General features: G+C 38.0%; 1 protein-coding gene across 8 annotated transcripts in view; it reads left to right on the top strand.

Moving 5' to 3' along the window:
- The window catches only part of SDCCAG8 (serologically defined colon cancer antigen 8), a 256242-nt gene that overhangs the window by 40557 nt on the left and 197747 nt on the right, over window positions 1–17938 (top strand). For all 8 annotated transcript variants that reach the window (XR_002732368.1, XR_002732369.1, XR_003309619.1 and 5 more), the window contains exons 7-8: window positions 4623–4687; window positions 7901–8089. Coding sequence is in view for 5 of the 8 variants with exons in the window: in XM_023216160.1 (XP_023071928.1) it covers window positions 4623–4687; window positions 7901–8089 (254 nt within the window). In the remaining 3 variants the exon portion in view is untranslated. The remainder of the gene's footprint in view (window positions 1–4622; window positions 4688–7900; window positions 8090–17938) is intronic.

The following is a 17938-nucleotide window of genomic DNA, read 5'->3' as shown; positions in this document are numbered from 1 at the left end:
CCTACTGCTTGGTTGCTTTTGTTCATGTGCTTATCTTTTACCTATGTATTTGTAATTACTGGTGTCCCTTTCTTCACACTTCAATTATGATTTAAGACTCAATTCTGATACAAAGTTTTCAGTGGCCCCCCAGTGTTTCTTCTAGGGGGAAAGTACAGGAGACATGTGTACCAAATAAAAGTCTTGGTATTTTTCTTCTTCTTGTGGCCCACCTTTACCTACTTTACCCATCTCCAGCCACCCTTCCACCTCGTATTTTACATTCTAGTGATACTGATCTACTTACTGTTCAAACATATAGCATGGTTTCTTCAGCTTCTGTGCCTTCTGCTCTACTGGAAATTATCCTTCAAGTCTTAACATTTCCTCTGTGAGCCCTTCTTTCCTTCTCTTTGGCTGAATTAGGAGTTCCTGCCTCTCTAAATTTTTCAATTTCCATATACGTCACTAGAGCAATTTATGAACAGTTGACCCTTGAATAATATGGGTTTGTATTGTGTGGGTTCACTTATATGTGTATTTTTTTCAAGGAATATATCAGAAATTTTTTTGAGATTTGTGGCAATTTGAAAAAACTTACAGATGAACCATGTAGCCTAGAAATATGAAAAAATTAAGAAAGAGGTATGTCATAAATGAATAAAATATATGTAGCTAATAGTCTATTTTATCATCTACTACCATAAAATATACACAAATCTATTATAAAAAGTTAAAATTTATCAAAACCTATGAACACTATCACTTACAGACTGTACATGGAGTCATTCTCAGTCAGGAGGAATGCAAAAAAACATAAAGATGCAGTATTAAATTATAACAGCATAAAGTTAAATGTAGCACATACCATACTACTATAATAATTTCATAACCATCTCCTATTGCTATTGTGGTGAGTTCAGGTGTTTCAAGTGTCTGCTTAAAATACCATGTGACACTAGTTATCTCTGTGTAAACAGTTTGTCTCTTCATTAAATTGCATATTACAGTAAAAAGTGATCTCTTGGCGGTTCTCGTGTAGTTTTCATCATGTTTAGTGCGATACTGTAAACCCTGAATAACACCGTGAGGCCCATGCAAAGTGCCACTAGTGATGCTGGAAGCACTCCCAAGAAGCAATGTCATGCCATTACAGGAAAAAGTTACATTGCTTGATACGTTCCATAGATTGAAGTCAGCAGCTGTGATTGCCCCATTTCAAGATAAACTAATCCAATATGAGGACCATTGTACAAAAAGAAAAGAAAATTTGTGAAGCCATCACTGCAGCCGTGCCAACACGCACAGAAACTTTATACTTTTGCCCAATGCCTTTTTATCTGTCATGGAAAATGCAAGTTTTATGTAGGTACAGGATTTCTAAAGAAAAGCATAGCTGTAGACTCTAATATAATTTGAGAAGAAAAAAGAAGTTATTTTATGACAACTTAAAAAAAGGAAAGTAAAGGATGTAAAGCTGGAGAATTTAACACCAGCAAAGGATGGTTTGATAATTTTAGAAAGTGATTTGGCTTTAAAAATGTCAAGATAACAAGAGAAGCAGCTTCTGTTGACCAAGAGGCAGCAGACAAGTTCCAAGATGCCATTACGAAAATTATTTAGGAGAGGCTGGGTGTGGTGGCTCACACTTGTAATTCCAGCACTTTGGGAGGCTGAGGTGGGCGGATCACCTGAGGTCAGGAGTTCAAGATCAGCCTGGCCAACATGAAGAAACCCTGTGCCTACTAAAAATACAAAAATTAGCTGGGCATGGTGTCATGTGCCTGTAATCCCAGCTACTCGGGAGGCTGAGGCATGAGAATCACTTGAACCCAGGAGGTGGAGGTTGCAGTGAGCCAAGATCGCACCAATGCATTCAAGCTTGGGTGACAGAGTGAGACTCTGTCTTAAAAAAAAAAAAAAAAAGGAAGAAAATTATTTAGGAGAAATGATATCTACCTGAATAGGTTTGTAATGCAGATGTAAGTGCTCTATTCTGGGGGAAAAAAGAATGTCAGAAAGGACTTTTATTAGTAAGGAAGAGAAATGAGCACCAGGATTTGATGCAGGAAGGGATAAGCTAACTCTACTGTTTTGTAAAATGTACTCAGGTTTATGATCAGGACTGCCCTTATCTACAGAGCTCCTAACTTACGAGACTTGAAGGGAAAAGATAAACACCGACTGTTAGTCTTTTGGTTGTGCCACAAGAAGGCCTGGACAATGAGAAACCTTTTTCTACATTGATACTTTGTCCCTGAAGTTAGGAAGTACCTTGCCAGTAGGAGACTGCCTTTTGAAGTTTTTTGATATTGCACGATGGCTCTGGCCTCCCAGAACCCCATGAGTTCAACACTAAAGGCATCAAAGTGGTCTCCTTGCCTGCAAACACAGTGTCTCTAATTCAGCCTCAAGATCTAGGCAGTCATAAGGATCTTTAAGGCTCATTACACACGGATACTCTATGAAAAGGATTTTCAATTTAATGGAAGGGAACCGCAGTAGCAAGAACATCATCAAAGTGTGAGAGGATTACAGCATTGAAAATGCCATCATTGTTATAGAAAAAGCCATGAAAGTCATCAAACCCATAACAATGAATTCCTGCTGGAGAAAACTTTGTCCAAATGTGGTGCATGACTTTACAAGATTTACAGCAGTCAGTCAAGGAAATCATGAAAGAGATTGTGGATGTGGTGGAAAAGGTTGGGAGTGAAGAGTTTCAAGATAGGGATCTTGGAGAAATTCGAGAGCTAATAGACACCACACAAAGGAATTAGCAGAAGATGACTTGATGGAGATGAGTGCGTCTGAACCAGTGCCAGAAAATGAGGAAGAAGACCTAGAAGAAGCAGTGCCAGAAAGCAAATTGACATGAGATAATCTGGCAGAAGGGTTCTGATTATTCAAGACTGCTTTTGACTTCTTTTATGACATGGACCCTTCTATGATATAGGCACTGGAACTAAAGCAAATGGAAGAAGGGTTGATATTGTGTAGAAACAATTTTGGAGAAAAGGAAAGAGCATAACAAAGTGAGACAGAAATTACCATGTGTTTCCATAAAGTTAACCAAGTTCACCTGCCTCTCCTGCCTTCCCTCCCAACTCCTCCATCCCTGAGAAGACAAGATCAACCCGTCCTTTTCCTCCTCCAACTCAGCCTACTCTGTGAAGATGGTAGGGTGAAGGCCTTTATAATGATCCACTTCCACTTAATGAAGAAAATACCACTTTCTTTGCCTTCTGATTTTTCTAATTACATTATCTTTTCTCTAGATTACTTTCTTGTAATAATACAGTATATAATATACATAGCATACAAAATATGTGTTGTTTATATTATTGGTAAGTCTTCTAGTAAATAGTAGGCTATTAGTAATTAAGTTTTGGGGGAGTCAAAGTTATACATGGGGCCAGGCTCAGGGTCTCATGCCTGTAACCCCAGCACTTTGGGAAGCTGAGGCGGGCAGAACACTTGAGCCCAGGAGTTTGAGACCAGCCTAGCCAACATGGTGAAACCCCATCTCTACTAAAACTACAAAAATTAGCCAGGCGTGGTGGCATACGCCTGTAATCCCAGCTACTTGGGATCCCAACTACAAGAATAGCTTGAATCCAGCATGTGGAGGTTGCAGTGAGCCGAGATGATGCCACTGCACTCCAGCCTTGGCGATAGAGTGAGACTCTGTCTCAAAAAAAAAAAAAGAAGTTATACATGGATTTCCAACTGTACAGGGGTCAATGCCCCTAATCTCCATGTTATTTAAGGGTCAACTGTAATTGAAATTCTTCATTTTTCTATTCCTTTCTGGGATATTTTATAAGTTCCTTGCAGTTCAAGCCACCATCATCTTAGATACACAATAAATATGTGTTGAATGAAAGAATAACCAGATACCAACAGAGGCTTGTAGGAGTTAGTCTATCATCATGTGATTTAAAACTTTACTTTTGATCATTCATCTAGCACATATTTATTGTATGTCAAATATTCAACAGCTACAATGAAGGATTCTAATAAGATCTGATCTTTGCCCTAATGGACCTTATGGGTTACAACTGTTTTTTTCCCAGAGTCACACTTTTAGGGATAAGACCTGATATATGCAATTTTGAAAGAAAAAGAAAATCAATTTTATGACTCAGCAGTTCTTTGCAGGCATTCACACAATAAAAATAGAAAATTTGAGGTGGACCAGGAAAATACTTTCTAGGAAGACATGTTTCCCCCACCTTGGGTAAAAAGAAAAAAATTGAACTTAATATTAAAAATTAAAGTTTATAGGTGGGCACAGTGGCTCATACCTGTAATTCCAGCACTTTGGGAGGCCGAGGCTGCCAGATCATGAGGTCAGGAGATCGAGGTCATCCTGGCTAACACCGTGAAACCCTGTCTCTACTAAAGATACAAAAGAATTAGCCGGGCGTGGTGGCAGATGCCTGTAGTCCCAGCTACTCGGGAGGCTGAGGCAGGAGAATGGCGTGAACCGGGGAGGTGGAGCTTGCAGTGAGCCGAGATGGTGCCACTGCACTACAGCCTGGACAACAGAGTGAAACTCCATCTCAAAAAAAAAAAATTAAAGTTTACTTATAAAACACAGGACATGGAGAAAAATGTGCTTTTATTTTTCTTTTCTATAGGAGAAGCTAAAACTTACTTATGAGGAAAAGTATGAAATTCAGGAATCCCAACTGAAGTTTTTGAGGTAAAGTGAAATCGTCCATTTATAGTCATGCCAAAAGCATAATGGTCTTAAAATATATTTGAATGTTTGCTGAACTTCTAGTTTTAGTCATTATCAAACTTACTTGATGACATTTTATATACAATTTAAAAACTTTCCTCAGATTATTAAAGGATAAAATGGCCTGAAATTGAGTTATTTTTCAAATCACATTACTATTTCTTCATCAGTTGTAAAATACTTGTGTTTTCTCATAAAAGTAAGAATCATGGCTGGGTGCGGTGGCTCACACCTGTAATCCCAGCACTTTGGGAGGCTGAGGCAGACGAATCACGAGGTCAAGAGATTGAGACCATCCTGGCTAACATGGTGAAACCTTGTCTCTACTAAAAATACAAAAATTATCTGGGCGTGGTGGCGCACACCTGTAGTCCTAGCTACCTGGGAGGCTGAGGCAGGAGAATCGCTTGAACCAGGAGGTTGCAGTGAGCTGAGACCATGCCACTGCATTCCATTCCAGCCTGGTGACACAGTGAGACTTGTATCAAAAAAAAAAAAAAAAAAAAAAAAAAAGATCACTAACTCACTAAGTGCTCTTATAGAAATTATGATATTCAAGTAAAATAATAATGAAAATAAAGCACTTTAGTTTTCAAATTATTAGTATTTTTCTCTGTAGATAGTCTTCATCTAATTTTAAAATTGCAATGATAATATAATAGTTTGAGTATTTGCATGCATGATGAATTTGAGTATATATGATGAATCTTCACATAGTTTTTATAGAATCTATTTATTAGAGATCCCAGTAAGACCTATATATTATAGATTAACCATTAGTGATTTACATATAATGAGTAGAAAAAGACAGCAGGAATTAATGTTTTTGTTGTTAAAGATTATTTTTAAATAGTGGTAATGAAGTATTTTTAAATCAAATAAACTTTCAAATACTATTTATCATTTTATTTTAATAAGTCCAATTTGAAATAAATTTTAAAATCTTCCAGGCCATATCCTATCTAGAGACATAACTAGAGTAATACCAAGAGCCAGAACTCAGCCGGTTGCAGTGGCTCATGCATGTAATCCCAGCACTTTGGGAAGCCAAGGCGGGTGGATCATTTGAGGTCAAGAGTTCGAGACCAGCCTGGCCGATATGGTGAAACCCTGTCTCTACTAAAAATATAAAAATTAGCACACACCTATAGTCCCAGCTACTCAGCAGGCTGAGGCAGGATCACATGAACCCAGGAGGTGGAGGTTGCAGTCAGCCAAGACCACGCCACTGCACTCCAGCCTGGGTAACAGAGGGAGACTCCATCTAAAAAAAAAAGAAAAAAAAAAAAGCCAGAACTCATAGCTTTCATTGAACATGCTTGTTTATTTTTTAAATGTTCTTATGTTTTTCATAGATTACCCTGATTAGTTTTAGGATTTCTCTAGAGATTTTGACTTTTTGTTTTTACAAAGAAACATAACATTTAAAAAATACTCTAATTTTTGCTTTCTTGCTTTTTGTCCTACTTTATTTTATTTTGATTTTTTTTTTTATGACTTGATTCTTCAGTTTTTAAAGTGATGTGTTTCTAGATCATTGTACTTAGGGGAATGTGACTTATTTTGTCTCATTCAGAATCCAGATATTTCATCTTTAATTACATTAAAATGCCAACTTGCAATGAACTAGACTTTGTTCTCCGAATCCTTCTGTTTCTTCATTTTCTTTTACTATAATTTAAGATTCTTTAAAGAGGCATTTTCTTAAATAAAATCAGTCTTCTTTTCAACTTTCTCTTTTGCCATTGCCAGGAACCAAATCTACTTGAGTGTTTTGAGTTTGGACCTGACCGAAATTAGTAATGGGGACCCTTTGACTTTGGAATGTGCTTCCCAAGTTCTTTTTATAAAGCCTTTGAAAGTCAGACATTCTCTACATGGTATTGAAAAAGAAAACTTAACCATGTTGGTGTTATTATTTTGGGGATAGGGTAGAAGCGGCTCCTTTTTTCCCCTCAACTTTGGAATGCCATTAGATTAGCTTTTTTTTTAACCCTTAGATTGCCTGTGGGTCTTTTCTGCCTCTCCTCGGTTGCTTGAAAGCCCCCAAAATCTCAACAATTGTCTGACAGCCAGGCTGTTGACTTCTTCCCTGTGACAGGGAGCCAGTTAAGATGGCCATAGCCCCTGAGCATGGAGACTCTGACAATGACAGTAGGGAGTAGACAGAGATGGAGATAAAATTCTTGCCTTCAGTAGTCTCATTTTTCAGCTTGAAAGTTTTTTTTTTTTTTTTAAATAAAAATAATTAAAAAAAAACAACAATGGTCCAAAAGAGCCATCTAGGCAAGGAAGCTCAGTCGCCAAGTTGACTTTAGCACAACTTTACTGGGATAAGGTAGGAAAATACAACCCATGTACCAGTCATTTAATCCTTAAAAAGTCACCTTGAAGAAAACCTCCTCCAGAGGTGAGCTGATAAAGTAAAAACAAACAAAAACTGCACCCATACCCACACTCACAGCTCCCCCACCCCCACCATTCCCCAGCCCTTTCTTTAGCAGCCTGTGTTTCCAGCGAATAGCTACTACCCCTGAAATCTTATGACTGGCGAGTTCTATGTAACTTCCTTCTGTAACTTTCTTTTGAAACAGATCTTTGTAGAAGTTTGTTGTTAGATAATTATCTATCTAGTGTTTTGCTCCTGAAGAAAAATGGGCAGTAATAAACTAGTCAAGGATAAAAATCCATGTTTTTTTTACGTGAACTTTTAAGGTACTTTAAAAATTTTAAAAGGTTAATGCTTGGAATAGGTTATTTTCGTCACCTCAAGTATGTTGTCTTATATTACCCCACCTCTTTTTTTAAGAAAAACTATTTGGGATTTTTATTTGGAGTTTTATTTTTGTTTTGTGGTTAATATAGCATTAATGGAGGTTGGATCCTGGGACAAGAGAGCCAGTATTGGGTAGACTCTAATCTAATATTAAAATCTTACAAGAACCTAAGCTAATTATTTAATATATTCAAGTCTCATCATATTCAATGTGTCAATTACGATCACCACACCAAAAGTTTCAGGGTCATGGTAAAAATTAATAAGGTATTGGATGTAAACTAAAGCTTCAGGTGAATGCCCATAAATGATAGTAGTAGTTAACATTATGATGATTCATTTTAAAGTCATGTAATTTTACCTGGCCATTTTCTAGAATTTTTTCCCCCTCTTTTTAGGAAAGACTTAGCTGAATATCAGAAAACTTGTGAAGATCTTAAAGAGCAACTAAAGCATAAAGAGTTTCTTCTGGCTGCTACTACTTCTAACCGGGTTGCTGGTCTTTGTTTGAAATGTGCTCAGCACGAAGCTGTTCTTTCCCAGACTCATAATAACGTTCATACGCAGACCATTGAAAGACTGATTAAGTAAGTATGCTTCTACACACAGAGTCTTTGGCAATATGGAAAATTCTGCCTTTAAAGGAGCATTGTGTTATTTTAGCCCTATGCTAGGTCACATGTGATTATTGTTAATCTTCAAGTACAATGGATTTTAAAAGGTTCCTTCATTGCAGCTTCCTTGAAGACAAATGGGTAGGTTCTGCCTTGTCACCCTGTCGCTTTGAACAGAAACCCTGTCACTTTGAACAGATAATTGTATCTCTTGGTTTCAGTCCATCTTCAAGTGAGAGAATTGAACTAGACAGTCTTTACGATTTTGTCCAGTTCTGTGAATCTATAATTACAAATCGAATGCTATTCTTAACAAAAGTGAGTGTAATAGAAATTCCTTTGGTTTTGCCATATCTTGAATTTTTCTGCTGTACTTCAGGTAGAATGAGTTATTACCATGTCTTTATCGTGTGTCTGCTGTAAGGAATATTATGAGGACCCACTGTGTCCCACTATTGATATTTCAGGGTTAACTGAGAATGAGTTACAGATGACCTTTTGTGTTGTCGAAGTTTTCATCTAAGCTGAGTGAAACAATTCTCTGTGTACATCTGTTTTGTTCTGTTTTCACTATTCCAGAGGGTACCTTTTCCTGTGAAAATTGTATTCAGTGGAAATTGAGAATTATTATGTAATATGGAACCCAGTGGCAGTTTATAGTGTATGTTCTTCTATGCCCCCTACTTTTTTATGTGCTCAGTGTCACCTCTCTCTGTCTGCTCTGCTCACTTCAATAACCCCAGATCACTTCCTTTTAGAAGAAGTCTCTTACCAACCCTGCCCCATTTTGTCCTCAACTGACTTAGGTTTCTTTCTTCTGTGATTTTATAATACATCGTGTACACCTGGAGGCAGCAATTGTGTTTTGTTTATTTCCATAGCCTTTGTTCCTAGCAGAGTGTCTGGCTGGCAGTAGGCACCCAGTAAATGTTCGCTGTTGATGTGACAAGGCATTTTGGTATTGACTACTCCACAGTCAGAGATCCTCCTGCTCGAACTGCTGTGGAGGGGTGGCATGACTGTGGTCATTAAGGTCAGACCGATTTTGCTCCATGTCCTGACCTTCAACAAATTACTTTTCTTCTCTGAGCCTGGAGTCTTCTGTTGTTTGGAGGAATAATACCTGCTTCTTGAGATTTAAGATTTTTTTGGGTTTTTACTAAGGCAAGTTAGCCTGTGACCAGAAGTACTGCTTTTGAAACTGACTGCTTGGGTTCATGTTCTGGTTCTAATGCCAACTCACTATGGAACCTTGCAAAAGTTACTTAGCCTTTTTGTGCCTCAATTTTCTCATTTTTAAAATGGTGACGTAAGTACCTAACTCATAGAGTTACCTTGAGGGGTCACTAGAGAAAACCTATGTAGTGCTTAAAACACTTCCTGACATATAGTAAGTGCTCAATAAATATTAAAACCATTCTGTACCTTCCATACTCCCAAGAATGATCAATATGTCTTGTAGCTGTGGTTTCCACACATGGCTAACCCCTGGAGTTGGGGGCGGGTTGCTGTTGTTTTTGAGTTGGGGTCTCGCTCCGTTGCCATGGCTGGAATATAATGGCACGATCGTAGCTCACTGCAACTTTGAACTTCAGTTCAAAGTGATCCTCCTGCCTTGGCCTCCTGAGTAACTGCAGACATGTGCTGCCACACCCAGCTAATTAAATTTTTTTTTTGGTACAGATGGAGTCTCACTATGTTGCCCAGGCTGTTCTTGAACTCCTGACTTCAAGTGATCCTCCCACCTCAGTTTCCTGAAGTATTGGGATTATAGGCGTAAGCCACCACACCTGACCTAACCTACTGATTGTTATATGAACAGAATTTCCAGTGTGGACTGACTGGTAGCTTTTTTGTTTGTTTGTTTGTTTGTTTGTTCATTTGGTTTTTGTTTTTTTGAGACAGAGTCTCTCTCTGTTGCCAGGCTGGAGTACAGTGGTGCAATCTCGGCTCTCTGCAACCTCTGTTTCTTGGGTTCAAGTGATTTTCCTGCCTCAGCCTCCCAAGTAGCTGGGACTATAGGCACCCACCACCATGCCTGGCTGATTTTTGTATTTTTAGTAAAGACAGGGTTTCACCATGTTGGCCAGGATGGTCTCAATCTCTTGACCTCGTGATTTGTCTGCCTCGGCCTCCCAAAGTGCTGGAATTACAGGTGTGAGCCACCACGCCGACCTGACCAGTAGTTTTTATGATCTATACTGCTTGGTTCTGTTTTTGTTAAGTATTTTAAGTATTAAATATGTTGCTAATTTATTCATATATGCTCAATATAACTATTAAATATGTATTAACTATTTTTCAGATACAACTAACAAATGTAGTAAACATTTATTATATGTCAAGGACTGTGCTAGGCAATTTAAGAACATAATTTTTAAAAATCTTAAAGCATTCATGAGGTAGATATTATTACCCTCGTTTTAAAGGTAGGGAAATTGGGGTTCAGAGAAGTTAAAAATTTGCCTGTTTATATTTGAAAAACAAGAACAGAACTGTACCTTACAAAAATAAATTCATGGTAGTTTTCAAGGTTCAGATATAATTCAGACTATAAAAGCGTTAGAAATAAATATAAAAAAATCTTATAGTTGTGGGTTATAGTACTAAGGATGACATGAAAAGTGGAAGTCATAAGGGAAAAAAGATACATTTGTTTCTATTAAAAAATAAATTCCCTTACAATAAAACATTACATATTCAGTTAAAAGGCTGAGAAAAAAATATTTGCACTATACATGACAAAAGACTGATAGAATACATTTCTTTTGAAATGAACAGAAAGGACAAGCTGCCTAGCTGCAGAGTGGGTAAACAGTAGAAATCAGTGAGCAATAAAAGAGGAAGATGTCAGCAGATGAGAATGTATTTATTCTATTAGTATTTGAGGAAATACAATAAAAAAATAAAAAACCAATCCATCAGACTGACAAAATAGAACTAGATTGATAATTTCAAGAGTTGGTGAGGTCATGAGTAAGCAAGTATTTTGATACTCTGCTGGTGGGTTCATAAATTGGTGGAACTACTTTGGAAGTAAATTAGTACTGTCCATTAATATTCAAATTGTGCATTTCACTTTTCAAAATCTACCCTCAAGAAAAAAAACTCATGTACATGCATAATGGGGTATGTATAGGGAATGCTTTTTGCAGTATTGTTTATAAGTATATGAACAACTTAAACATCATTCAAAGGAGAGTAACTAAACATGGTTTAGATAAACTATGACATTTTGTGCATAGTATGAAAAACGGAAGTAGTTCTATGTGTATTAATGTTGGACCATCTCCAAAATACATTGTTGCAGGAAAACAAAACAAAATGGCTAAAGATACATCCAATATGAAACCTTTTGTATTTTTTAAGTCCATATACAACTATACTACATTTTTCCCCTTCAAGGTTCATAGATATGCACAGAAAAATATTTGAAAGAGTAAGCACCAAATATTTAATAGAGATTACCACTAGAGAGGTGGACGAAGGCAACGAAGTTGAAAGGGTGTCAAATAGGCCTTTAACAATATTGGTAACTAATTTTGCAAGGAGAATATAGTTTAAAAATTAATTTTAGAAAGAAGAAAGCATATTAAAAGTTGCATATAAAAAGAGCCAGAGCTTAAAACTAGGTAGTCTAGCAAAACTAATAAGCCAGGCACAGTGGTTCATGCCTGTAATCCCAGCACTTTGGTAGCCTGATGCAGGAGGATCACTTGAGGCCAACAGTTGGAGACGAGTCTGGGCAACATAGTAGTGAAACCCTGTCTCTACAAAAAATTTACAAATTAAAAAAGAAAAAAAAAAGTAACCAACAAATAACAGGTTATTGTGTTGCCTTTTATATTATCCTTCTAGATTATGAAAAAATATTTTTAAAGGAAGCTGTAATGTTTCGGTTACTTCTAAGCCTGGCAGTCATTCAGAAATTAAGATTCTTCATCAGTTATGTATTCCTTTGTCTCTATCCTAAATTTGAGCTCTTAGCCTCTTGAAGTAAATGTCAATCTACTTAGTTCAATTTTCTGCCTTGTCAGCAGAATATCATTGTCTCATGTTCTGCATTAATATCAGAAAGGATATTAAACCTATTAACACTGAATGGTTTCTGCTTTTATTGTCAATGAATTCTTTTTCTGTATCATCCCCTTGGCCTAAGCTGGTGTTCAGTTTCTTTAAACTTACTAATGCAGAGTGCTGAATATTGAGTCCTGTGCTAACTGTGAGGAGTGTCCAGCACCTTTTGGGTTTGGATTTCTAGTTTTATGTATAGTTAGAAGCCTGACCCCTCCATAAGCTGTTATCATATTACCTGGATGACTTTAACATGGAATGTTTAAAAATGATACCTTAAATATGATAAATTGAAAGTTTCCTTGTAAATGTGGTATTGTGACAGCAGTTTTCAGCTCCTTTGTTGCATCCTTTAGCATTTACTATTTTGAATATATATTCTTGACACAAGAATGGTTTGATGGCCAGGCATGGTGGCTCACACCTGTAATCCCAGCACTTTGGGAGGCTGAGGCAGGTGGATCACTTGAGGTCAGGAGTTCGAGACCAGCCTGGCCAACATAGTGAAACCCCGTCTCTACTAAAAATGCAAAAATAGCTGGACATGGTGGTGCACACCTGTAATCCCAGTTATCTGGGAGGCTGAGGCAGGAGAATTGCTTGAACCCGGGAGGCGGAGGTTGCAGTAAGCCAAGATGGTGCTATTGCACTCCAGCCTGGGCAACAAAGAAAGACCCTGTCTCCAAAAAAAAAAAAAAGAATGGCTGGTACAGTTGACAGGGAGGAGATCAGGCATGACTTGGAGACCAGGCCACCCATATGTTTCTGGTGGTTTCTGGTTTCTTAGGACTCAAGGACTTTTTGGAGAATATCTCACTTAACAACTGTTGATGACATTGGATATATTTTTTACATTGACTTGAAGTCTTCATATTGTTTCTGACCTTTCGCCTTTCACTTGGCCTCTTTATGCCATAAGGGAGGTAAGAGTAACAGTAACCTCTTTTTCTTGCTTAATGATCCAAATACCTTCACATGGTAATGAAGATGGAACTGCTTATATTCTTTTCGGTAGCTCATAGTACCTTGGAGAAGTTTCACTGTACTTTTCAAAAAAGAGAAATGATTCCAAGGGTACTTTTCTGGGGCTTTAGTCCAGCTTGGGATTTTGGAGTGGATCGTTGGCCGTGCTCTGCATAGTTGGCTTTAAAAGACTACAGCAGGAACTTCCCAGAATTGAGGAACAAAGAAATGTTGTAGTCAGCCTTCCAGACTTTCTTTTTAAAAACGGTATAGTAACACTTACTAGTGATGCCTACTAATGCTTACAATTAATAATAACTGGAGTAATTTAGAAATTATAAGACATTTGTTAGCCACTCCACATGTCAAGATGAAGCTCATGCAGATACATTAGACCAACTCTTTTGCTTAAACACTTGGCTGAGATTGTTAAGGGACTTTCTCAGTCCTTCTGACCCCGATTGCTGCGCTGAAGTTCTTAAATATTACGTCTCATTGGTGCGTGTAAGTGCGCGCTTTTCACCCCAGAACACGCGGGATCCTTACGTCATCTTTCTGCCTCAGCTGCTCTTTCATCTGGATCATAGAATGTTGCAGGGTTAACACGGTGTTGCTGGCTTTGCCTCAAGAAGCTCCTTGATTACATTGATCGACACATCCACAAGGTGTTTCCAAGCACAAGCACTCACAGAACATTTGCTATGGAAGATGGTAATTTGGAGAAGTGCCCTTTCCCTTTCACATTGATAGGCCACGTGTATCTGTACAGCTTCCCACTGTGGCAGCCTCATTCAGGGGTGGACTGCGGGATCTGGAGCTGGACTGTAGCTAACTGGGCAGTTACCCTGGGTGGCTGGAATCGGCTGTTTCTGAAAGGCAGATTGTATAAGTAGCACTGTCAGACCCAGGGGATAAGTGTGGGGCTAAAAAGGGAAAGCTCAGACAAGATGAAGCCAGATGGACACAGGAATGGAGCAGGAAGCAAGGCCTTGTGTTGAGGAGAGGGGACTGCCAGCCCAGGGCTCTTTCAAAAAAAAGTATTTGTGGGGTTGCTTGCTGCTATTTGGTATGTGGACTGGCTGAGTCAAAACCAAGCCAAACCAAAACCAAGATTTAGTAACACCTGGGTGGATGATTAGATAATCCTAAATTGCCAAAATGACTACCTACCTGCAAGCTTCCCAGGTGGGCTCAAAGCTACCTTGAAGCATGCGTTGCATTTGCCTTACAGAAGGTGGAGTGTGTCAGCCCAGCGGTTACACGGAGTTTGAGTGTAGTCGTTTTGTGGTCTCACTGTCGAATGATGGGCTTAACAAGCTATCTGTATATTGGAGTTTTATCTTTGATAATTTTCTGTGGTTCCATAGTCTAAATTTGGTGAGTTAATATTCTGAAACACTTTTGAACCAGAGCAACTGAACTCCAGTTTCTAATTGAAAATAGGTAATGTTTTCAATTTAGATCATGAAATATTAGAACTGAGAGGGAGCTTTACTTCACGTCTTTTGACACCATCCTATAGCAGACTCTTTATTCATTTATTTGTTTTCTTGTTGCTTCTTCTGTTGAGCATCTACTGTGTGACAAACACTGCTCCTGACAAGAGCATGTTCTGAAAAGAGATAAAGTCTATTAGACGTAAGTTTCCCATAAGCAGCAAGTTTGTTAGATTTTTATCCTGTTGTGGATCTGTTTGCATACTTACAAACACGGAGCTTTTTTGACCATTCCTTTTTTTTTGAAATGGAGTCTCGCTCTATCACCTAGGCTAGAGTGCGATGGCATGATCTCAGCTCACTGCAACTTCCACCTCCCAGGTTCAAGCAATTCTTGTGCCTCAGCCTCCCAAGTAGCTGGGGCTACAGGTGTGCACTACCACACCCAGCTAATTTTTGTGTTTTTAATAGAGACGGAATTCCAGCATGTTGGTCAGGCTGGTCTGGAACTCCTGCCCTCAAGTGATCTGCCCACCTCGGCCTCCCAAAGTGCTGGGATTACAGGCGTGAGCCACCGCGCTCGGCCTTTTTTGTTCATTCTTTTTCTTTGGAACTTTGGCTTTGGTGATTGCATGGTATCAGAAACAGATAAGAATCTCATTGAATAGTTACTTTTGCTCTTCATTAAGTCTTAGTGATTTAAGAAAGGTGACTATAAGATGCCTATATTGACTTGCTGTCCTTACAGAGTGAATTTTTCTTTTCTTCTAGAATCATAGGTCCTAACTGGATTGCATATCCTCGATGAAGCTAGACCCCTTTTATGTTATAGAACTTTTATGGAAATGTAAATAGATACATACTCAATTTTGCTGGTGTTTATTTTTTTACTTAACTAGGATAATTTAATCTTGCCTTGATTCTTCCACTTTTTTACATAGTAATTGTGTTTGAGTCTATTCAATTAAAACAATTTACTTCTTTTTTCATTTCCTTGGAAGAAAAATTACTTTTATCAATTTAAAAGCAAATCAGGAAATTCTAAAGTGAAGATCACTCTGCTTCCATGAATTTTATATTTGTAGCAATGTATTCTTTTTTAAATAAAAAAGACTTTTATGAAACTGCTAACAATTGTAACTTTGTTCAGTGTTACATGTTTCTTCAAATGTAGCTGCTTTCCAAATACCACAAATAGTTTATTTTACCTTTAAGAGATGTTTTAAATTGAATCATTGGTTAATCCTGAAAGTGATTCAAGCGGAGTTTACAATCCTCTAAACTATGACTCTTTAAAACTTGCTAATTTAAAAAAAAATCATAGTTGGCTCTTCTCTCACAGTTTAAGAACTTGGCAATGAAAAGGAAACTGCAAGCATTTATTTCAACTGATTTTGAAACCGTGGTTTAGTCTTCAACTCTTTAACAAAACGGGGAATACCATATGTTAACAGTGCAACATAACATTTTTTGCTTTTTGTGTCTTGAAAGTTTCCTGCCTCACTTTCTCTTTGGTGTACTGGATATTTTTATTCATTCGATAAATTGCAAATATCCTAGAATATTTTATATGAGACTTATTTAATCTATGAGATTGTATCCTTGCTATTTTACATGCCAGAGCATTTTGGCATTTGGTTCACTTCTACCCTCAATAAACAGCTTAGGATAGAGTACTTCTGAGAATTGCTGAAGAGGGGTGGGTCTTGTCAATGATCAAACCCAGTGGGATAAGATTGTGTTAAATTGTGAATAGTATATGCGTAACCAGGAGATTTGAGGAGTTAGCAGTACTAATCATTGAACAACAAGTGTTCATAAGTAACTGAAAGAATGTAATTGAAAGAGAAGCACGAAAAAGAGGATTGTGGAGAAAGATAAAAAGGAAGGGACATTTATTTGTTCAAGTAAATGAGAGGAGAATCTGCTGCATGGACAAAACCTCAGTCCTTTCTTAAAATGTTGACTGCTACTTTGATTTACAATTCCTACCTTCCCTACTTTGCTGCATTTTTCCTTTTCAGCACCTCCCCCCCACTTTTTTTTTTTTTGTATAATTTTAGTTTTTATTATACTTTAAGTTCTGGGATACCTGTGCAGACTGTGCGGGTTTATTACATAGGTAAACACATACCATGGTGGTTTGCTGCACCCATCAACCCATCATCTACATTAGGTATTTCTCCTAATGCTATCCCTCCCCCAGCCCCCACCCCCTAATAGACCCTGGTGTGTGATGTTCCCCTCCCTATATCCATGTGTTCTCATTGTTCAACTCCCACTTATGAATGAGAACATGTGGTGTTTGGTTTTCTGTTCCTGTGTTAGTTTGCTGAGAGTGATGGTTTCCAGCTTCATCCATGCCCTGCAAAGGACATGAACTCATTCTTTTTTATGGCTGCATAGTATTCCATCATGTATATCTGCCACATTTTCTTTATCTAGTCTCTCATTGATGGGCATTTGGTTGGTTCCAGTCTTTGCTGTTGTGAATAGTGCTGCAATACATTTTATAATTTTATTTCATATCTCTCTTCTGATACCCTCCACCACTCCTGTTTCCTTTTGAGAACTGATACTAAAGACAGTCTATTCTAGTGGTTCTCTACTAGAAGCAATTTTTCTCCCCTGCTGCAGAGACACTGGAAAATTTCTGAAAACAGTTTTGCTTGTCACAACTGGGGAGAAGGGTACTACTATTAACCAAAGAGTGAAGTCAGAAATGTTGTGAAATGACCTGCAGTGCGGAGGAGAGCACCCACAACAAAACCCTAGTCTATTCCATTTATTACCTCTTTTTTTTCTCCTGAGAAGTCACCACTATCAGGAAGTTAGGGTGAATTATCTCCCTGGAAGTTTTCTTTCTTTCTTTTTTTTTTTTTTCCAGGTAAACATTTATTCATTCTGATGAATTCTGTCACACATATTTAGCATTAAACAGAAGCAAATTGTAAACCACCAAATATTGGAAGAGAGGTATTTACTTTACTTGGTTTTTCATTAAAACGGCAAGAATGCTATAAAGACTCCCTATTCACAATAGCAAAGACTTGGAATCAACCCAAATGTCCATTAGTGACAGACTGGATTAAGAAAATGTGGTACATATACACCATGGAATACTATGCAGTCATAAAAAAGGATGAGTTTGTGTCCTTTGTAGGGACATGGATGCAGCTGGAAACCATCATTCTCAGCAAACTATTGCAAGAACAGAAAACCAAACACCGCATGTTCTCACTCATAGGTGGGAACTGAACAATGAGATCACGTAGACTCGGGAAGGGGAACATCACACACCGGGGCCTATTATGGGGAGAGGGAGGGGAGAGGGATTGCATTGGGAGTT

The sequence above is a fragment of the Piliocolobus tephrosceles genome, chromosome 1, assembly GCF_002776525.5.
Source record: "Piliocolobus tephrosceles isolate RC106 chromosome 1, ASM277652v3, whole genome shotgun sequence".
NCBI lineage: Eukaryota > Metazoa > Chordata > Mammalia > Primates > Cercopithecidae > Piliocolobus > Piliocolobus tephrosceles.
The sequence above is the reverse complement of the archived record's forward strand: the minus strand, read 5'-3'. Positions and strand labels throughout refer to the sequence as shown.